This window comes from Trachurus japonicus, chromosome 5 (assembly GCF_045865225.1).
Source record: "Trachurus japonicus isolate A0001 chromosome 5, Traja_1.0".
Lineage (NCBI taxonomy): Eukaryota > Metazoa > Chordata > Actinopteri > Carangiformes > Carangidae > Trachurus > Trachurus japonicus.
Window position 1 is genome coordinate 28,758,287 of NC_140911.1, and position 22,341 is coordinate 28,780,627.

Genomic DNA, 22,341 nt, shown 5'->3' on the forward strand with positions numbered 1-22,341 from the left:
AGAGTAAGCGTCTGTCATAACTAACAATAATAGGCCTATGCATTTTTAATGGTAATATTAATATTAGTAGACCTACATGAGTAGTAGCCTACCAGTGTTTAGACAGCAGTGCACGTTTGTGTCTGAAGAAGAACTGTAGCCCATTAAACCCAACACTGTAATTACAGCATAGGAGGTTATACATTTTGACAAAAGGATGATAGGCATTATAGGTAGGCTATTATGAGACATTTATAGGCTAGTGCACATGTTAAGTATATTGAATATGTCATAAAAACACGATGATAAATGTGTATACATTTTAAAGAGAGACAGTATGAACGAGTATTCTGGCCCTGGATCATTTGTTTTATAGATGGACAAATTTTAAAAGAAAAGAATGAATTATGGATTTCACAAACAGTCACCAGGAAGTTTAAGCGACAACAATAATTTATTTAGCACTTTCAAAAACAAATTTAAAAAATGCTAAAGAAAAAAGCACTGTGCACAGCATGAACTGTGAAGTCAGTGGTTTCTAGCAAAGTGTTTGTGGCCTGTGTGTGAGATCCTGACAAAGTCAAGAGCACAGCGTCGCTCATGTTACAATGTGCTTCACAGGCATGGGCTCATAAAATGATTAAGGAACATACTTTTACATTGCAATTAAGAGAGAGTATGTCAAATGTAATGTAGGCTATGTAATGCCCAAATGTGAATGATAAGCTACTTCTGGTGAGTTCCAGGGTCACACAAAAACATGCTTAGGCCTACACTAAATTGTCTCTGGGCAACAAATTGAATCGAAGGCAACTGAACTAGGACAACGTTTCGCTTCTTATCCAAGGGTCGTCTTCCTAGAAAAAAATTCAAATACAAGTCCAGTTGCCTTCGATTCAATTTGTTGCCCAGAGGTAATGATGACCTGGATGAATGAGAATATTCACATACTTTCACTAAATTACTATTTATTCGAAATTTCCATTGTCAAACATATCTTTACTTGCCATTTGAACTCAGGTTACATGGAGTTCCATTATTCTCTGTTGGATGGCCATTTGTTATTCACTCTCAACCTCAGGAACACCTTGTTCACTACAGAAGTCCTTCATGTTGCAACTTTTAACGAGGACGTAAATTGAAGTGTTTTATTACACATCATACACCTCTGATATTAGGCTATACCATTTAATACCTCCCTAATAATTTGATAGATTTTGACACTTTCATTGTGGGGGATTTTTTTCAGTATGAACCTAAATAGGCTACTTCCATACTGTTTGTGTGTTCTCTGATAATAAATTATTCAGTGTGGTAGCCTACATTATTCCTGTTTTAAAAAGCTTTGAGAATTGTCTGCATGCCATGAATGTGGTAGGTTGGTTATAGGCTACAAGGCTCTCCTCAAAAAAGAAAGGAAAGGGGGGGAAAAAAAGAAAAGAAGCAGAAGCAGGTGTGCCAATGAGCTGTTCAGAGATAACAGACGGTGGCTCGGCTATCATAAGGTGAATCGCAGATCTCACGTTGTTAAGAGAACAGTGAGTGATTTTCTTGCTGCACTACGTCCACAGACGTCTGGTTATTTGACGTCAGGAGAAGTCTGAGCGGACCCAGCGCTGCGCCCGAGCACAACAAGCACATCGCTCCCAGAGGGAAGGAGAACACACCGACAGCCACAGATCGCCATTTAGGTATGTTTCCTCTCCTTGTTCCATGTTGTTCACTGTCACCTGTGTATTTCTTCTATCCCCCCTCCACTTCAAACTTAAAGCTTCGTCGGTGCGCTCTTCCATGTCGCATGTCTGCAGCCTCCTGATACAGACTACAGATGCTGCCTTCGTTTGACTGCCATACCCTTGAGCGCTGCAGTATAGGCTACAGACCCACACCGCAATATCTTTACTGTAGCTTACATGCACGATCGCTACGACTAAAAAAAAAAAAAAAAAAAAAATCGGACTAATTTCAGCATTGCAGACACACTGCATCGACTGAACCTTTGGATTTCCATTTACCCTCCTGCATGTCATTCACGCCCTGCAGCCTCAGTGCAGAGCAGGTTGTCAAATGTTTCTCAGTGGAATACAGTTTCCATTTGATCAGAGCTCTTCTTCTGTTCGTGGATTTCAGCTTTTCTTCCATCAGAGCAAAAGAAAGCGATGGTTTAAATTTTCGGATGTTAAATATAGCACACAGGTCTCCTAGCTGGTAGCCTATCTGCCTCTACTGACCATGAGTTTGTTTGTTTTTTATTGCGAAGGAAGGCTATGGTTTCTTTCTTATGCATGTCTATGTTGGACTGTTTACCCTACTTTCAAGCTGTTATTTTGTTGCTATTCATTTGCAGTTGTCTGCAAAGAAGAATGTGGTTGTCCTTCTCTCTCTCTGTGTGTTTTTTCTTTGAAATGATTTGTGGGTACTGGTTGTATCTTTTTTTATCAGTGTGCAAGTTTATTTTTTATGTCTTGTTTCATATTAATCTTTTTGTTTTACGTGCCAGTCAGGGCTTCACATATTTCTCTGCCTCATAAAAGCTATCTCTTCAATCTCTCCCACCTGATAAATCAAATGTCACTAAAGCAAATATTTAAGAAACATGAGACTGCAGCAGGCCACAGCTTCTGTAGCAGCGTTAAAAAAAAAACTATGCTGAGATGCAGCTATCAGAGCTATTCATCAGGAAAATCAATGGTTTATTTAATGACTGCAGGTTTTAAGCAACAGTCACATCAGTCAGCCAAAGTGTAATGGATCGATTGGACGGATGCAGAGGCAGAATGTTTCTTGCACTGTAAATGCTCTTAATTAAGCAGGTTAAACAGTGCCAGAGTGAATTGTGGTGTAATGTTTCAAGTCAAGTTTCATCTGTTACCTTGCCACTGCTGGAATGATGGCTGTAATAGAGACAAGACAGGAAAGTGGTTCAAACTCATATCGAATTCCTGCTGGGGAGAATTTTTGTCTTCCAGGAAAAGTGCACATGTGTGTGGTTCAAACTGCATACTCTCAGTTTATTCAAAGTTTTTTTTTTTTTTATTATTCTGTTTTTCTTGCTCCATAGCTGTAGTGTGGCGAATCCGATCAGCGTTGTAGGATGCCTCTTGGAGAGGATGGAAATGGATGGAAAAAGAAGACATCAGACATCAAAGAGCATTATGACTTCAAAGAAGTTCTGGGAACGTAAGTTCTACACTGTATATTTAGTGCTGTTATCGGGATGAGGCTGGACAAAGTGTGGCACCAGTAGCCCTCACAGAGAGACCCATGATTTCTCCAGTTTCAATGTGGGTAAACATCGGTGCATTGAAAGCTCAGGCAATCAGGCAGTTTCTAATCATTTGAATTTACCTTTGTTGGACTGGTTCCATTTTGTGCCATGAGTTGGTAGCTGCAGAAGTTTCAGCAACAGACACCTCAAAGCAGTTGAATATGAATCTAGCACTAAAAAACACAACACAATGTTTTTGTGTGGTTTAAACTGACCTCTAAATATGGGTTGGAAACTATTCAGGATGACTTTAGTGAAATCAGTAAGATGTTGATGCTGGATTGTAGAATGCAGTCAGCACATTAGCCCTGGTTGGTTTTTGGAGCTGTCAGTCTGTATGCACTGTAATGGGCCGGTACGTGCCAGTACCCACAATACTGTACATGTTTTACATAGTGCTGAAGAAACCGAGGGGTCAAAAAGGGGCCCATCACTCGCTGCCAGCACTGCAGAATTTCAGTCTGGACTCTGAAGTCTCAAGAAACTTGATTGACACTTGGCCGCTGTTGGATGCTGACTCAACCATTTCCCACTGCATTTCTTATCCTCCCCTCTCTTGCCAATGTGAGATAAGTTTTATGGACTGACCGGTCAGAGTCAGCGCAAAGAAAATATTATTTTACATAAAGGCAAAACAGTGTTAAAAACATGAATGCATTTTATTTTAGATGGTGATGCAAATGTGCACATGCAGGTGCGTGTTTTTGTCACCGAACAACAATACTGTTTCGGCTTTGTAGCTCCAACAGTTTTCTCTTTTCTGTGAAAGCTGTGGAAACGAAAATTTACCACTCGCTCCTGTAAGAGAGAGTAGATGGTGAGGAAACGTTGGACACAAGCTGATGACACAAACCTGCTTCTGCAACTTCTGGCAGCAATTTGCCTGAAAACCCCAGGTTCAATCCACCCACATGGAACCAGGTGGCAACTTATATCTCCTGCGGCTCTGATTACATTTTATTATTGCCAGACAGTCCAGAGTCCAAAATAGATTATATTTACATTTACATTTTGATTTAATATGCCTCTTATAATAAATTGCAGAATTAATCTTCGGCTAGGGGGAAGGCTGCCTGGCTGGCGGATAGTAATGTTTAGGGCTGGACTCACACAGACCTGTGACTGCAAGCTCCAGGGGAACAGGATTGAGCCCAGATGGCCGAGGGGCACGTCTCCACCCTCCCACCCCGCCCCATAAAACCAAGTACAAGTGACCTAGCACATGTCCACCTGCGATGACACAAGCGTGCCATATGGAGTGTGGTTGTTTTCTTTCTTCTTGGAATCACACCTGCTTCCCCAGAGAGGCTGCACAGAATCAGATATTAATGACTGCACAACTCTGGTGCACAGCCAAAAAAAAAAAGTGAACTATCAGTGGGTAGATGATGAGGCTGTCTGGGTATGTTGAGTCCTGCAGGAGGACGCCAAATAAGACTCCGTCAGTCTGTCTCAGAGCTATGCATGCTGTGTGTGCTTTGCACTCTGACTACCGGGCTGTGTATATGAAGAATCATGACTGCTGCTGAACGCTGATAACTTCTGTTACGGTTCCACCAAGACTTCACAGCAACTTGAAACAGTGACTGTAATTTAGAGGGATGATGTTAAGTCTTATATAACGAGGATTGAAAGAGTCAATTGTCAGGATCATATGTTTTCATTTCAGAAGAAAGCCGTAGTAATATTCTCTCCCTCCTGTCACTATAGCTGGACCCGGCAGAGGGCAGAATTAATGTGTTGACGGAAAGCTCCTTATGCTCGGAGAGAAGATTACAGTGGAGCTTTATCCAGGAATTCAGTGCGTGAAGTTAATTGATTTATGTTGAAATATTATATTCAGATGTGGCTAATCCTCACAGCCCCACCTCTGTTTGGAGTCCACTTCAGGACAAGATGTCCCGAAGGTAGGGTTATAGCAGACAGAAAATAAAGAAACGCTCCTCAGTTATCATAGCTGTCAGTCTTTGATCACACCTGTTTTGACTTTTTTTGTCATTCTCATTTACACTGTAAGGCTTAAATGTTACAAACTGAGAATGAAATGAAAAGGACAGGTAAACACTACACTATACAGCACTGTTATAGTTGTTGTGACGTTGTGTGTCTCAGTGCCATGGCAGAAGAATAAGAACCATATTTCTGTTAATAACAATAAATAATGTCAAATAGAACCATCATGGTTTGACATTTTGGGAAAGTAGCTGGCGCTTTTTTGTCAAAAGTTACCTGTAGTCAAAGGAAGCTGCTGCAAGATAGTACTGCCAGTTAGCTCAGCCTCTAGCAAATTGTAAAAATCAAACAGGTAGGCAAGAATGTCTCTGTCCAGAGGAAATAAAATCCATCTATTTCACATGGAGCCGTTCCCCCAGCAGGTATTCCTGGTTAGAGTTGCTCATTCAAGAAGAATCTGCACAAACAGTTTCAGTTACATCATCACAGGTTTAAAAGCAATGTTACCTACTCATGGACTATTTAAGCTGTTTTCCAAAGGCAATAGTCATTAGTGATGCTCTGTGAGCACAAGGTCAAGCTTGCAGGTAAATACAATACAGTCAATATAAAAGCACCACTAGTCTTTAAAGGGAAAGTTCAACATTTTGGCAAATTTGCCCATTGCCATAATCCCTATAATTTTAGCAGTAGGTTCGTTACCTTTAATTGTCGGTGTAAGCTGTTTTTAGATCGGCTGAGTAGAGCCACGAGCTGCCTAGAGCTACGCTACAGAGGCTAATGGGATTTCTTGGTTTCCCTCATCAAACTCATCAAATACACAATCCAACAACTCCAAAACGCTCTGGTGGACAAGTTGTGACCTGCACATTCACCACGCTATGAAATAATAATGTAATATTACGAGACAGAGTTGTTTTCAAGGCAAATGCGTAGCCGGAACAACATTCCAGACACGGCTGCTCAGCAGACTGACTTCAAAAGTGCAAGTAGTTTTTGACATTTACTTTGTGTGTTGGAATGCTACATAATTATACGTTATTATCTCATAGCATGGAGAATGTGCAGGCCACAACTTGTCCGTGTGAGTGTTTTTGAGTTGTTGTATTGTGTATTTGGTGAGGGAAACCAAAAAATTCCATTAGCCTCCATAGCGTAGCTCTGAGCAGCTCGCATCTCTGCCCCGCCAATCTAAAAACAGCTTGCACCGACAATTAAAGGTAACGAACCTACTCCTAAAACTATAGGTATTATGGCAATGGGCCAATTTGCCAAAATGTCACTTGTTGGTGTAATGATTAAAAAAAAAATGTGGTTATTGAAAAAGTATTTCAAATGGCTGGTTAACACCTAGATCTTATGACTTGTGTCCCAGTCACTATTTCAAACTTGTTCCGTTGTACTTGTGTAGGTGAGAAGCAGAGAACAGAACTGAAACCAGATGACAATAGATGAAAAGCAAATTTGGCACAATTTCAACGACAGCCTCAATATCACACATTGTCCATATGGTCCAGAGTTATAGTTTTTGACATTTACATTTGTTGTTTTTTATAGGAGGAGAGAGTAAAGCAGTTACTCCTACTATGTTTCTGTGTGTCAACATTGTCTGTCTGTTGACATGTCATCATGCACAACTTCATTAAATACACCTTGAAGTTACTCTGCAGGGGTTGGTGTTTTCATGTACTTAGAGGGTTAGTTATATTAGGAGTAGTGAAGTTGATTTTATGAGTCCTGTGGACAGACACATCCTGGTGAGCTGGCAGCTTGTCTGACAGGAATGAAGAGCATGGGGCCAGTTAACAAAACAATTTCAGACCGCAACACGGTAGTAAATGTTTAAACCAACCACAGCAGAGCACTTGTTCTCAGGCGTGCTGCTGATGTTTGGCTCTCCTTTTGAATATCTCTATCACAAAAGTGTTGAGTTGTAGTTTTGTGATAGAACGAAAGTTACACGAACACGCAAAAATTGATGAGGCCAAACAACAAATCTGCAAAGAGCTGCAGAATCCGGTGTTGATTCTCAGCAGAAGCAGCAGCTCAGGCAACACTTATGGTCCTGGTTCTATTTCATTCAATACTGAATTGCATTCTTTCTGTCTTTTAAATATCTGGTATTGAAAGATAGAGTAGGTATTTGGCTCATGATAGGTTGTTGAATGTTGCACCTAGAAACAGAGGACAACTAAAAATGAACATGAGTGGTGTAGAGCAGCTTCAAGAGCCACTTGGGTCCAGGTGGGTCACGTGTAGGAGAATAAACATTGTGACTGTGTAGGACTAAACACTGTTGGAAAGCACTTGTGCTTGTTGGATTGTTTATAGAATAAGTAAAGCAGTTGAGTTGAGAGGTTTGACCTACACATGACTTTAGCAGAATAGATGGAGATCCTTGCACAATTGTTAGTGGATAGCCCAGACCCAAGCTATTTTTTATGAATCAAATCTACAAGATGTTGATTTTCATAATAAAAGAGTGGATGTGAAGATTGATTGGAAAGAGATTATACTGCATGTCTGCACATATACCACTCAAACACACACATGCACTGACCGGCAAACACACACACACACAAAATGGATTAGGCTAAAAAGAGAAAGCTTTTTTTGGGACTTTGGGAGGCATGTTGGGCTTGAAGGAGCACTTGCACTAGGTAAGATCAATACACTGATGGATGGCACTAGCTGCCTGCAACAGGTCCAAAGGACCCGACTCTGTCTGATTGATAGTGCATCTCTCTAATGCAAAAAACAAAACAAAACAAAACAAAACAACAAAAAAGCCATCATGAATCCCAGTGAACATCCATCATTGTGAGGGAGATGCACTGGGCTTTAATTACATCACACTCCTAATCATGTGTCAAGCCTTTTTCCTTTAGCTGCCCTCCATTAGTTCAGAATAGCCCAGTTATAATGTGGTCTAATACAGAGTGACATGACTTCAGACACAATATAATTCACATTCTGTGTCACATGCTATGTCTTTCTCAGTCCTGGGAGGGCAGGACATAGTCTCTCAATCTATCAGAGTACACCTGAACTGAGAAGAGGCCTGGATCAGACACTGCTCCGTCTCCTCCTTTGTTTGCTGTAGCATGTTGATGCATGTGATGTATGGAGTTAGAGTACATTTCCATGTTTGCCTGTGCACTGATTGCACTGAGCATCCAAACTCACTGACATTCATAATAGTTATTGAATGTGTCTTCATTTGATAATACAAGATTAGCTTTATTAAAGAACCCCTGTTTACTGAGTGTTGCTTTCATTAGCCCTTAAGCCAATAAATCATCTGTAACAATGAAGTGCATACATGGAAATCTTCTGGAAAAGAGAATCAAGTGGTGAAAGTCTCTGCTCTGGTCCCCAGGCTTTAACCAGTGTGCCATGAAGAGGCTCTTAGACAACACAGCTACTACAAAGTCATATTTCTACAACATGGCTTCAAGTTAGCTGACGCAGTCTCACTCAGCACTTAAAATGCAGGTTAATAATAATGATGTCAATTCAAAATGACATGTCTAAATGCCTGAATAATGTTCTCCCTAAACGCTGTCCTAGGTAATTATGGAATTAAAGTAAGCGATCCGGTCATTTTGGCTAACTTCCTGTCAGCCGATGGAGTTAGCAGCCCCCGCCCTCGTCATGGATCTATTGGTCCTCGTCCCTACGTCACCACATTCACGCGCATCCCTTGGCTGCACACACAGAGAGGACCGCCCCTTTATGCCGTTCTCTCTCCTCATTGGATAGAGGTTGTAGGATACAAGGAAAGTTTTCTCCTCGGCTTACAGCAGAGCAGAGTGACTGACAGACCCGTGTTTCAGACCAAACACTCTATATAAGTGATTGCTGTCGGAAGATATAACTATTTAAAGGAATAGTTCACTCAAAATTGAAATTTCACTATCTACACACCCTCATGTCGACTAAGGGCTGGGAGAAGTTTCAGAGTCCTCCGTGGTTTCTCTGAGTTACAGGGGGTCTCGGCGTAGCAGTGCATGTCCATATAACGGTTGCAAATGGATACCAACTGTCTTTGTGACAAAAAGACACACCAAAAAACATCCAAATACCTCCATGCTGCTCGTATGTAATGTCTGTCTTGTATTGAAGGCGCAAATCTCGCGAGATTTGGACGGACCAGGAAGAGGAGCTTCCGCTGCAAACAAGCTTGAAATATAGACTTATTTAATTTTTTTCTGAACAATTTCGCATTTCGGGGCTTCAATACAAGACAGACATTACATACAAGTAGCATGGAGGTATTTGGATGTTTTTTGGTGTGTCTTTTTGTCACAAAGACAGTTGGTATCCATTTGCAACCGTTATATGGACATGCACTGCTACGCCGAGACCCCCTGTAACTCAGAGAAACCACGGATAACTCTGAAACTTCTCCCAGCCCTTAGTCCACATGAGGGTGAGTAGATAATGAGTGCAATTTGAATTTTGGGTGAACTATTCTTTTAAGGCTTGTATTAAAGGGACAACGAGGAGTTTTGGAAAAGCGAAGCGTTTTCACACTACATTTATGAGCCTCCGCGCGCACCATAAAATTCTTTGACCGGCGCAAGACGGACTCATGTTTTCATTCATCAATAATTAAAGTCAGAGGTTCAAAGAGGTTCAGTTACCGTCGTAGTTCCGACCATAAACGGCGATTCAGCTGCGTTATTCTCATTAAGGAAACGCTGGTCGGCTCGACCAGCATTTCCGCCACCACTAATAATAACAAAATAACGATAGAGACAGAGCGATATATTTATCGAAAATGGGCCCATTAACAAGTGTGGGTAGCGTAGATTCATCCACATTAACGTGAGACTTTTTTATAACCGAATAGAAACTCCTTGTTGTCCCTTTAACACAAACATTCCGCTTACTTCTGCTTTAAGTCATACGCACATTTCCAGTGATTAGCAGTTGAGTTTCATGTTTACAGTCTTTTTTGACAGTACTTCAAGGGGAATTTAGTTGATGGCTTTTGATTGGACGCTGCTAACAGATTTATGCATTGAAACAGTTGACTAATTGAGACATTTCTTCCATTTTCAAGCTGCAACTCAATAGATTACAAATTTGAACTTAGCGATTAAAGGTAGGGGAGGAGATCTTATAGACCCCTTCACAGATTGTAAACATCGGGGTGGGCGGGGCTTAGCTGAAGGGAAAACGTCTCAAACGCAGTAGCTTGTAAATGCTGGTTAGCATGTTTTAACGGACTGTTTTTTTCAAGAATGGACGAGGAAAAGTCATATTTTAGTGAATACGTTAGTACACCCACCCTCTGATACTGTGAGTGTTTTTTCAAAAAGTTGACTCCAGACCGTCGGCTACCGCAAATTCTCAAATAAAAGCTGAGTCTCAAACAGACGCCGGCCGGGTCTATTTCTATTTTCTGCCAGTTCTTGTAAATGTACCAAACGTCTGAAAGCCCACGATCACCTGTTTGAGCAGTTTCTAAGCTGCTTCAGTCCTGCTACCGTTCTCACCTGGTCAGATCCGCAGCCAGGTGTTGAAGCCTGGACCCAATGCGGCCCTGGACTCACGTCACGAGCATTAACTCTCGACCGGACCGTGGCAAAAAAAACAAAAAAAACTCGGACTGACACAAGGAAAGAGCCGGGGGCTATACAGTCTGTGGGCGGAGTTTATTTACAAGAAGTTTAATCGGTGCTTGTAAATGAATGCTGCTCTGGATCCGACTCTTTCCTTCTATTCTTACACTTTTAAACAGAACCTATTATATATTTTCCATCTTTACTGAGCGCAACATTTGTTCAAAATTAATTTAAAACCTGTCCCGTACACAGTAGACGCCTGTCTAAACAGACGCTGGGTCAGTTGTTTTGCCTCCAGCAGACTTCGTAACGTCACAGTGACGTAGGCCGCGAAGGGGTCTCTTCTGGAGCATTATTTTACTGTATTGCTTGAAATCCTCTTCACATGCCGATTGCAACCAATTAATTCAATGCTCTTTCACAATAAATGAAAAATGTCAGTCACCTGTGGAACGGACGATCCTGTAAAAACAATCATCCATCCAATCAAAGATTTACGATACGAAAAAGACGAGGCCAGAGCCAGAGCTTATGCTAGCTTTCTAAATTCAACGAGAGTTGCAGCAACGTTACGGCAGAAAAGAACATGCATGTTCCTGCGCTCTGGAGGTTCAAAGAGAAGTCTGAAGAAAGGGGCTTGGACTTTTTAATTGTGTATTTTCAAAATGTGGCCTGCTCAAACCAATTTCCAGGATCTCCTACTCCACCTTTAAGCACTAATGAATGCTTATGCTTTTATGCCTAAATCTACCTCTCCATCCATCCATCTATCTATTACTATCTGTGTAATGCAGTTTAAGTTTATCTGTTACAATCTCCGAATATGTGCTGTAGCAATCTTGTTCATGTGCACACAAACAGCCGAGCTGACAGACGCGTCATATATGAGTCTGGAGACCAGTGACTCATGTGAAACGTATTTATTTAGATTTGTGTTCCAGGATTGCATTCTGGCGTAAAATAGATTTAAAAAAAATGATGTGTCAGAAAGTTTCAGCTTGTTGCAGATTGCTTATGGAGTAAATGAAACTATATGTTTCAATCTGACATGGAATAAACTGCAGTCTATTTAGGGATTTCCCAGTTTGGGATCAATAAAGTAAATCTATCTATCCATCTATATGCAGTAACATAAACCAATTTGACTCCTGTCTAATGCAGAGATGTCGCCATTAGTGCTTCACAAAATCTCATTAAGAGTAACAGCTACAGTCGCTTCCTCTCCTCCTCCATCCTGTGTTCCTCTCCCAAACCCGCTGAGAGCCCACCCCTACTATGTCTCCAAGGAGAAATGAGCAACTGGATGGTTAATTACAACGTGTCTCACGGCAACAGTAGAAAACTGTGCATGCGTGTGTGTTTATGTGTACATCCTCCTCTGGCTCTTTCATTTGTTCTTAGTCATTCTGTCTCTCAGAACTGAGTGAAATGATGCAGACGGATAGTTCTAAATATATTTTCAACCGACTGCCCATCTCACATGCAGTCACGCAGTCATAGGAAACTACCCTCTATTAATTGTAGTAATAAGAAAGGTCTGAATAATCGGATCTATGCAAGAGACTAGGTCACAGTATAAATTGTTAATAGTGTTTGCTGGAATACTATTGCTCTAAATGGCATGTAGCAATTTTGTAATAAGTAATGTAATCACAAGCTTCCATCCAGTAGTTGTAATGATATTTAAATGTGGAACAAGACGATGGGCTGGAGCGATGTTGCCTTTTCTGGAGGCTATGCTTGAAAATGACTAATTTTGAGGATCTCACCGCTCTCATGCACTCATTCAGGGACAGTTTGGGCTCAGTTGAACTTAAAGGAGAATTCCGGTCATTTTCTAAGTAACACTCTACAGCTCTACAGTAGGTCCCCGAGTGAGACCATATAAAAATCTGAGAAAAATATGTGCAGACCGGACGTAGCTCTCCTCCTGCTAGCTGTACTACACTGCAGTTAAACAGTGAAGTAATGGGGGCAGTTCTTCTAACACCGACTTTGGCCTCTATATAATGTTCAAAATATCACTACAAATGCTTTGCGACATACACCAGTCAAACAGTCCCGAGCGCGACAGTCGACTAGTAAGGTCTACCCTGGAAGCTAGAGTAAACAGAGCTACGTGATAAAAACACACATGTAGCACTGCTCTCTCATATTAACAGAGTTATTCACACTCAGTGTTGTGTGGTAAGGAACTGGTGGATGTTGCAAAGCATTTGTAGTGATATTTTGAGCATTATATAGAGGCCAAAGTTGGGGTTAGAAGAACTGCCCCCATTACTTTACTGTTTAACTGCAGTGTAGCGCAGCTAGCAGGAGGAGAGCTAGGTCCAGTCTGCACATATTTTTCTCTGAGCTTTTCCTATGGTCTCACTCGGGGACCTAGAACTGTAGAGCGTTACTTAGAAAATGACCGGTATACTCCTTTAATGCAATTTTTTTTAACTCCAGTTTGAAAGCTCATAAGCAAAACTTCCTCTCCATCCAAGACATATCTGATCTTGAAACAAGAGAAATGCTGTTTTCATCGAGGAAGTAGCTATGCCCCACGTTTTTTAATGATGTATGGACGCATCTGTTCTCACCTTCAGCTGCCTCGGTCCCATAGCCACAGCCATCTGACTCTCCCATTTCAAACCAGCTAATACGCCTAAATAGATTGTTACTGAACCATAATAGAAGTTCAGCGCTCCTAAACCCCTCCGATGAATCCCTGGATGCAGAAGCTGCCGACTTAAACACATTAAGATGCTTTTATGGGTTGAAGGGAATTGGAGCTTTATGTGATTTTGCTTTGAGATTATTTTAAGGACTCTAAAAAAAATGAAACCAGAGATGTGTGTGAGAATCGGCTCCAGCTCCTTGTGCATCAGCTTCACTATGCAAACATTTCTGCTGCGCTGGTTCGTTGAGCACAAGATGGCCACGGTGCAAAGCCATCTCCACGATTTAGCACTGAGCGCTTGTTATGACATGATGATGGGTGGGGGTGGGGGGATCACACGGAGAGCAAGGTCGCACAATAACTATTTGCCTTTTTTGCTTAAGTGTTAAGAAGCATCAAAAGCAGAACTGAACATAAAGCGAGAGATGTTTGCCTCCTTGTCGCAGGGTTGCCACTGGCAACAGCAACAGTGAGGTCTGCATCCTTGTATTTAAGGTCGCAGACTTTCGGGGGGGGTTGAAGTTGCAGATGGACCACGGTGCAATGAACGAGGGAAGAAGACGAAGAGATATTTGCTCCTTTGAGTGTGTTGCATGACGGTGCTGTTTCACACACACATGTGAAGGATCCCTTGCGGTCGCTGACAATGTGTGTGTGTGTGTGTGTGTTCAGGCCTCCTCCTGAGCTCCCTCCCACGCTCCTGTGGGGAGACTGTGTAAATACACACTATTCTCCCTCTCATCATCACCAGACCATAATCCATAATGCAGTCTAGTCTCCCTCAGAAACAGCCACACTACATTTACTGCATCCATTATTGAATGGATTAAAAATAGTTTGTTTTTTTTTCAAAGCAACTGCTGTTCCTATAAATGTCTCCATGTGACTGTTGCTTCACCTCGCGAGCCTTTCTCCGTTCCCTAAACCTCTCAGTAATGTCACCATTTTGAATTATTCATCTAAACACCACACGCATGCCCTGCAAACACACACACACACACAGATGGTTGATTACAATGTATTAGGAGATCTTTTATTCAAAAGTACCAGTGTCAGGGTTTGGGTCAGTTGGGAATCAATTCAATGAGGCGAAAAAATATTGGAAAAAAATCAACCGCACTGAGAAGATGTCAAGAAGGATTTCACATTATTACCTTCTATTGTGTAACACACTCAAGCCTCCACGGCCTGCAGCCCAAGAAGAGGGAGTCCTACTTTCCTTTAGCTTTCTGATCCTTGTCCATTTCACCCCACACTCCCACACACATTCTCATTCCTTCTCTAATGTGTGTGTGTGTGTGTTTCCACTGCCTCTCTGACAGGGGAGCTTTCTCCGAGGTGGTTTTAGCCGAGGAGAAGAGGACCCAGAGGCTGGTGGCCATCAAGTGCATCCCCAAGAAAGCCTTGGAAGGCAAAGAGAACAACATTGAGAATGAGATCGCGGTACTACACAGGTGATCCAACTTCAGCTGTCACTTCACGATTAGTCAGCGCACGAACACAAACACACATCTTCCAACAATGCATGCACGAGTTGCAGAATATACATGCAAGGGGTCAATTGTATGGGTGACTAAATACACGGTGTCAGTAGAAACAGTGGGATTGTGCACCGGAAATGTCAGGAGTAAAGAAGATAGACCTATTTTTAGTGTCCCTGTTGCCAGGGCAACAGCACACAGAGGCGGAGATGGTGTGGAGTTCCCCGCAGCAGTGTATTGAAGAAAGAGAAAGAGACATGGAGGGTGGAGAAGTGGTGAGAGGGGGGTTGTGGGGGTATGATAGACAGAGAGGGACGAGGAAGAACAGGGAAGAATGGAGTTTGGCCAAAAAAACTCAAAGTGGTCAGAAAACAAAGGAGAGCAAGAGACATGAAGAAAGTTAAAAGAAAAAAAATCAGAGAGAAATAAAAAAGGGATTCTCTCGTTCTCCTAGGTCACATTAGTCCGTCTCAGCTGCTGCTGCTGTGTTAGAGCGATGCCCAGTTCATGTGCTCTCAGAGACGCTCACATTCATCACAATTAATGATCCAAATCTAGTTTTTGTGTGCAAGGATAGCTTTTTTTCTCTTTTCTTTTCTTCTCACAGTCACTCCGTCGAGCCGTCGCCATAAAATCCAAAGCCGTTCTTTGTCAGAGCTTCCAGCTGCAGACGGCCGTCACTCTCATTATCACACAAGCTAGCAGTCCATCTAAGCTTTGCTGTGTTTGTTCTTGCTAAAACATTTTTACTTGTCATTTTATATATTTCTGCTAAGAGGGTGAACTGAAGGGCTGTCCAAAAATTAATAAATAAAAGACTCTCTAAATCTGACTTATGCAGCAAGAATGCCATCTGGTGACCGTTTGACAGTAAGCATAAGAAGAATGTGGCACACTCACTGTCTCACTGGTTTTGACTGTCGGTGTTTGTGCGCTTCTTTTCCTCAGAATCAAACATCCCAACATCGTTACACTGGAGGACATCTTTGAAAGTACATCTCACCTGTACCTGGTCATGCAGCTGTAAGTTCTCCTTATCTGTCTTACACAAGAACCAATCTTTGAGTTTAATAAGTGTTTGGTTGAAAACTATTGACAATAATAATAATTAATAATAATAATAATAATGAAAATATTGATTTATCTACAACCACGGTTCAAACTTTAACTTTTTGGCTCACTAGCCACTTTAAAAATCTACTGGCCAGAAAGACTTTTTACTGGCCAAAAATTATAAACAGCCTTTTGGTATATGTTGTATGTCAATATCATTACTTTAATATACTCATAAGATTTTTTTGACAAATATCATTTTGTGACCCCATTTTGACATCACAAATGTCTGGCGACCCAGCTCAGACATTTTTTTATGCTGCATTTTATTTGAACTTGATTTATATTCGAGAAAGTGAAAGTATAAAATACAGTTGTTTAAGATTGCATTTGATGTTATTAACCATCATTTTAAAAAGAATAATAATTAGTTAAAAAATATATTTTTATCAGTATTTTTTTTTTTCAATTACTAGACATTTCAGGCCACCCCATTTGAATTCCAGGCGACCCAAGGTTGAAAAATGCTGCTCTAATGTCTTGGTGGTGTTACCTGATCATGGGCTCACACATACCTTGTTTCAACTGGCTCAAGCAAATGTTTTACAAGCAGTCTATTTCATGAGTTATAATTACATGATTAAAACATGACAATTATGATTTTAAAATATATTTATATGATGTGCTCTGTTCAGCATTTTAGAACAATAACACTACATTTTCCTGGAGACCTGAGGAAATCCCTCCAGCAACCCTTAACGTTAGGTGGGCCAGCAGAGAAGAGAGTAGAGAACTTGCCAGAGTGGCTGGTTAGTCCTCTTCATTTACAGGCCAGAGGGTCCAAATGTCTACAACCTAATATACTCATACACGGGTGTGGGACCTTGTTCCCATGACTTTCACTGCCAGGGTGTCTGGAGGTGAGCTGTTCGACAGGATCGTGGAGAAAGGTTTCTACACAGAGAGAGATGCCAGCCAGCTCATCCACCAGATCTTAGACGCAGTCAAATATCTCCACGACATGGGGATCGTCCACAGAGACTTGAAGGTATTTCCGCAGATGACAGAGATGTAAAGGCTCAGTCTAACCCCTTTCCCGCACCCAACCTTTTTTTTGATCCCCTATGATCATGTCTTCTTGTTCCCGCAGCCTGAGAACCTGCTGTATTACAGCATGGACGAAGACTCCAAGATCATGATAAGTGACTTTGGGCTGTCGAAGATCGAGGGAGCAGGCAGCGTCATGTCCACAGCCTGCGGTACTCCTGGATACGTGGGTAAGGCGTTTGTTTTATGTCCTCCACTCGGTCAGGCTCTCCTCTCCTCACCTCCCCCCTTCTCTTTCATGTGAGCGTGGCACTTGTGCTTTCAGCTGATATCCCCTCTTTATTCAGTGCGTTGTGAGAGGCTCTTTCATCCACGACTGAGTCAATTGCAAGTGTTTCAGAAGAGCTCTCTACCTGTTTAACTTGACTTACCAGATCACATGGTATTACTGGGAGGTCAAGATTACTTGAATTCACCCTCACTGCTGTTTATATATTTCCAATATGTGCTGTGTGTGTGTGTGTGTGTGTGTGTGTGTATGTGTGTGTGTTGCAGCTCCTGAGGTGCTCGCTCAGAAGCCGTACAGCAAAGCAGTCGACTGCTGGTCCATAGGAGTTATTTCTTACATTCTGTAAGTCTGAACATGTTCATTCCTGAGATATATAGACATATGTATTCATATTTCTATATTTTAGTTTCAATGTGCTCCAATACCTCTCCCTCCAGGTTGTGTGGATATCCTCCATTCTATGATGAAAACGATGCCAAGTTATTTGAGCAGATTCTGAAAGCAGAGTATGAATTTGACTCCCCGTACTGGGATGACATCTCAGATTCAGGTACCATCATTTACGCAGCTATAAATATCTCCAGAGGATCTAAAGTAAGAAGTCCGATTCTATTAATATGTTTTTTTGTTTGTTTATTTTTTGTTCACAGCCAAAGACTTCATCTGTCACCTGATGGAGAAAGATCCTTTGAAGAGATATACGTGTGAGCAGGCCCTCCAGCATCCATGGTAGGAAAGAGTTAATGATCACAATAACTGACACACAGATTCACTTTTTCAATGTTTCAATGTTGGTATGAGATGTATCTACCAGATACTTATTTGGCTTATTATGAGGCTTACTTATTATAAGTTTGCAAGGCTTTCTAGCATCATGTGTGAGAATGTTGCTGCCTTTACATGTCTTATGTTATTCGTTTTCTGCATGCTTCTATATGGAAACCAAAAAATAATACAATAAAAACATAATTTCTAAAGAATTATTTAATAGTAGAGCTGTAGCTAAAATGTTTTCATCTGTGTTTAATCTGTTCATAATTTCCTTATCTGAATTATTATGAAATCTGATAAGTTAAGTTTGAAATCATGCATATAAAAAAGGAAACAATCAAATCATATAAAAAACTTCAAATAATTTGAAAGTTTTTTAGTGTTTCTGTTTGACAAATGATCTGAACTATTGATTTCATTGACAAACTGTTGCTGATTGGTAATCAATAATATTTGCTGACTTTGCAGGATCTGTGGAGACACAGCTCTGGACAAGAACATCCATGAATCAGTCAGCGCTCAGATCAAGAAGAACTTTGCCAAAAGTAAATGGAAGGTGAGTGCACAACCTTCAGAAAGAGCAGTATTAAGACGGGCAGCAGTTAGAGCACAGTCTCTTTCCCTTCGCTGCTCCCCTCTCTCAGTGTCGTTTTTTTTTTCTTTGTCTGTGTAGCAAGCGTTTAATGCCACAGCGGTGGTGCGTCACATGAGGAAGCTGCAGCTGGGCACCAGCCTCGAGGGACCCAGTCAGATAACTCCCACCAGTCCCTGCCATGGACATCTGCTGCCAGAGGAGGAGGAGGAGGAAGAGGAGGATGATGATCTGGGGAACGGGGAGGAGGAGAGCCGTAAGTTAGCTGGTGACAGCGAATGAAAACTCACTTGGAGTCAGTTTCAGACGTATGACTCAACTCAGTAGCGAACATCCCACTACAGCATTAAAGACTGAGTGAGTTAATGAAAGCAGGGCTGAAAAATAAGCAAAAGAAAAATCTGATAGTGATTATTGTGGCAGATACATACAGGTGCATCTCAATAAAGTAGAATATGATGGAGGTTAGCTTTTTCTCCATGATAGTGGAGCTACTGAACCAGGTTTAGGAAACCTCTGAAGGTGTTTGGAGTTCAATAGCTTTTTAGAGTGTGACATGATTAGGTTACAATAGTGAACTTTATATATATATATATATATATATTTCAGTCTATATGTAATGAATCCAAATAATAAATGAGTTTCACTATTTGAATTGAACTACTGCAATTAATTGACTTCTCCATGATATTCTAATTTACTGAGATGCACCTATAGTTTATGATTAGAATGATTATGTTTGCATTTAATTTAAACCAATATATTATTTCGATATTTCACTTATTGTGATTTCAGTTAAACCTGATTTAATTGCTCAGCCCTAAATGAAAGCAATGAACACTGGGTGGATGGATGGATAGATGGATGGATCCTAAAGGCCTCCACACATTATCTTTGAGTCCGACAATGATTTTCAAATTTCTTAAACATTTATTAATTATTATAACATGTATAGTTTTATATTTGAACATGAGTAAATTGACATTTCATAAATGTCCTGAATGGCTTTGTGTGATTTGTATTTGCAATCACTTTTCTTTCTAATGGAGACCATCTGGTCCACACAGCTTACTTTGGGGGCGTGAAGCAAAACCATCAGTGTGGCAAAGTTTATTGAAGCTGATGGTGACTGGTTTTCCCAGCAGCAGATCCACATGCAGTTTGAAACATTATCTAAAGCATGGGACTGTTTACTTAGATGAACACTTGAGATGACTTGGGAAAAATTGACATTTACTTGGCGTGCTGTAGGAAGCTCCCCTGTATGTTCCATGTGGAATTTCCTCTGGCACAAAGACGTGATTGCAGAGCTATTAAAGGGATGGTTCAACATTTTGGCAAATTTGCCCATTGCCATAATCTCTATAGTCATAGCAGTAGGTTTGTTACCTTTATTTGTCGGTGCAAGCTGTTTTTAGAACGGCGGAGCAGAGCCGCTTAGCTATGCTAAAGAGGCTCATGGGATTTCTTGGTTTCCCTCATCAAACTCATCAAATACACAATCCAACAACTCCACAACGCTCTGGTGGACAAGTTGTGACCTGCACATTCACAACGCTATGAGATAATAACGGAACGTTATTAGAGACAGAGTTGTTTTCAAGGTAAATTCCTGCAAAACCGCTGATGCACGTTCCCGTCGGGGGCAGTTTTTTGGCAAGCAGTCTCTGCATTTACCTCAAAAACAACTCTGTCTCGTAACGTTCCGTTATTATCTCATCGCGTGGTGGATATGCAGGTTACAACTTGTGCACCAGAGCGTTTTGGAGTTGTTGGATTGTGTATTTGATGAATTTGATGAGGTAATGGACCTAGGGATTATGGCAATGGGCCAATTTGCCAAAATGTTGAACTATCCCTTTAAGACACATAAGTGGAAAAAATCCTCAGTTTTGAAATGATACATTTTCCCTCTAAATTCATTTGCTGCTGGTTCTCCTCCACCACCCAGTGTCACACTATGAGGACGGCCGCCGTGGGAGCAACGAGGGCAGCACGGACCGGGACAGCCTGAGGAGCTGCACCTACTGCTGCAGGCCGGCCAGTCGCGTCTGAGCACAACCTCCCGTTGTCATGGTGACAATGTGCCCCACACCCCCCACCCTCCCCTCAGCACACCCCCGGAGCACCCAGAGCCCGCCCGCCCGCCCGCCCAGTCTGGCCAGGAATGCAGAGTAGTTATCAGTCAGTGTCCACCAGAGTACATCCACACTCCACAGGTCACGGTTATGTGGAGAAACATCCCAACTCAAACACACACAAGTTTTAGCATTGTCGCCGAACGATATGCAAAACAACGCAGGAAGAGTTTACATATCTTTTTTTTCTTTTTTTTAAAGGGATAGTAGCATTTTTTTTAAAGTGGGGTTGTATGATCTACAAATAGCCCCTAAGTACTTTAATTGCAGTAGAAGACTCTCTGCACTCCTCCTGTTAGCAATGCCAGCCCATAGCCCTGCCCAGAGATTTACAACATACAGTGTTGTGAACAGACCCAAAGAAACGGCCTATTTTCGCGGCCTAAAAGAGGTTTTACCTGAAAAAAATACACAGTTCCACTGGTCGCTATAATATAATTTTTTTCCAGCCCTTCAAAGTGCAGGAAAAACACAGTTTTTATTTGGACCTAACCAACTCACGTATCCCTCCACCCAGGGTTAGTGCCCACCGTTCAGCAGTTGGTTAGGTCAAATAAAAACAGCATTTTTCCTGCACTTTGAAGGGCTGGAAAAAATTATATTATAGCGAACAATGGAACTGTGTATTTTTTCTCAGGTAAAACCTCTTTTAGACCGCGAAAATAGGCCGTTTCTTTGGGTCTGTTCACAACACTGTATGTTGTAAATCTCTGGGCAGGGCTATGGGCTGGCGTTGCTAACGGGAGGAGTGCAGAGAGTCTTCTACTGCAATTAAAGTACTTAGGGGCTATTTGTAGATCATACAACCCCACTTTTAAAAAAATGCTACCATCCCTTTAAAGGGCCTATCTGCATGATTCTCCTGAAATACCCCCCCACTCCCCCCTCCTCTAGCAGCCCTGACATGTAGTTCCTCCTCTGTGCAGCTGTAGCAGACGCTGGTCACTGGTCACTGGGCACCACGGTGTCTCCTAGCTGTTCCCTTCAGGACGGATCAGAGTCATAATCAGAGAGCAGACAGCGGCACCGAGGCCGTCTCCTCCATTAGTAGAATTATTATTTGTGTTTACCACATTAAAATGTCACATCTACCTCTGATCACAGGTACTCGTGTGTCCGGATCCATCTGACCCGCACGCTCCTAATCTCACTGGCAGCTTCCTTCAAAAATCTGGCCAGACAGGGCAGCAAAAAAGATCGGGGGTGAGGGTGCGGGGGGGGCATACAAAAAGTCAAAAAGAACCAATGCTGAAAGCTCCTCCTGCATGTCTTTATACTCTCTACACACCAATGTGACTCATCCGCTCAGTCACACAACAAGAAGCTGTTTAGTTGAATAGAGTTGCATCTACCGGACCCCCCCCCACCTTTCCACTCCCCCACCGCCTCACCCATTTGTTCCGTTTGATCACTCCTGTCTTTTTTCTCATCGAGTGTCATTCTGAAGTGTTTCTGTATCTGCTCCTTTTGTTTTAAGCCGTTTTGGAAAGGAGATACTTGAAAGCGGAGGGTACTTCTGGGAGGGGGGCGGG

At 41.8% G+C, this 22,341-nt stretch overlaps 1 protein-coding gene across 1 annotated transcript; it reads left to right on the plus strand.

Moving 5' to 3' along the window:
• Positions 1-1,427: 1,427 nt before the first annotated feature.
• Positions 1,428-20,810, plus strand: camk1a (calcium/calmodulin-dependent protein kinase Ia). The gene is made up of 12 exons (XM_085777213.1): positions 1,428-1,670; positions 3,041-3,159; positions 14,761-14,892; positions 15,868-15,942; positions 16,882-17,020; positions 17,123-17,249; positions 17,575-17,650; positions 17,746-17,858; positions 17,959-18,037; positions 18,548-18,635; positions 18,753-18,927; positions 20,623-20,810. Exons 2-12 carry the CDS (start codon positions 3,074-3,076, stop codon positions 20,724-20,726), a joined length of 1,194 nt encoding a protein of 397 aa, XP_085633339.1. The 5' UTR covers positions 1,428-1,670; positions 3,041-3,073; the 3' UTR covers positions 20,727-20,810.
• Positions 20,811-22,341: the final 1,531 nt, after the last annotated feature.

Excerpts from the sequence above, each read along its gene's own strand:
- camk1a (XM_085777213.1), top strand. The coding sequence starts at position 3,074 with ATGCCTCTTGGAGAGGATGGAAATGGATGGAAAAAGAAGACATCAGAC. Across the intron at positions 14,893-15,867 it reads GAGATCGCGGTACTACACAG|AATCAAACATCCCAACATCG; the intron begins GTGATCCAACTT and ends TCTTTTCCTCAG. Across the intron at positions 18,928-20,622 it reads GAACGGGGAGGAGGAGAGCC|TGTCACACTATGAGGACGGC; the intron begins GTAAGTTAGCTG and ends TCCACCACCCAG.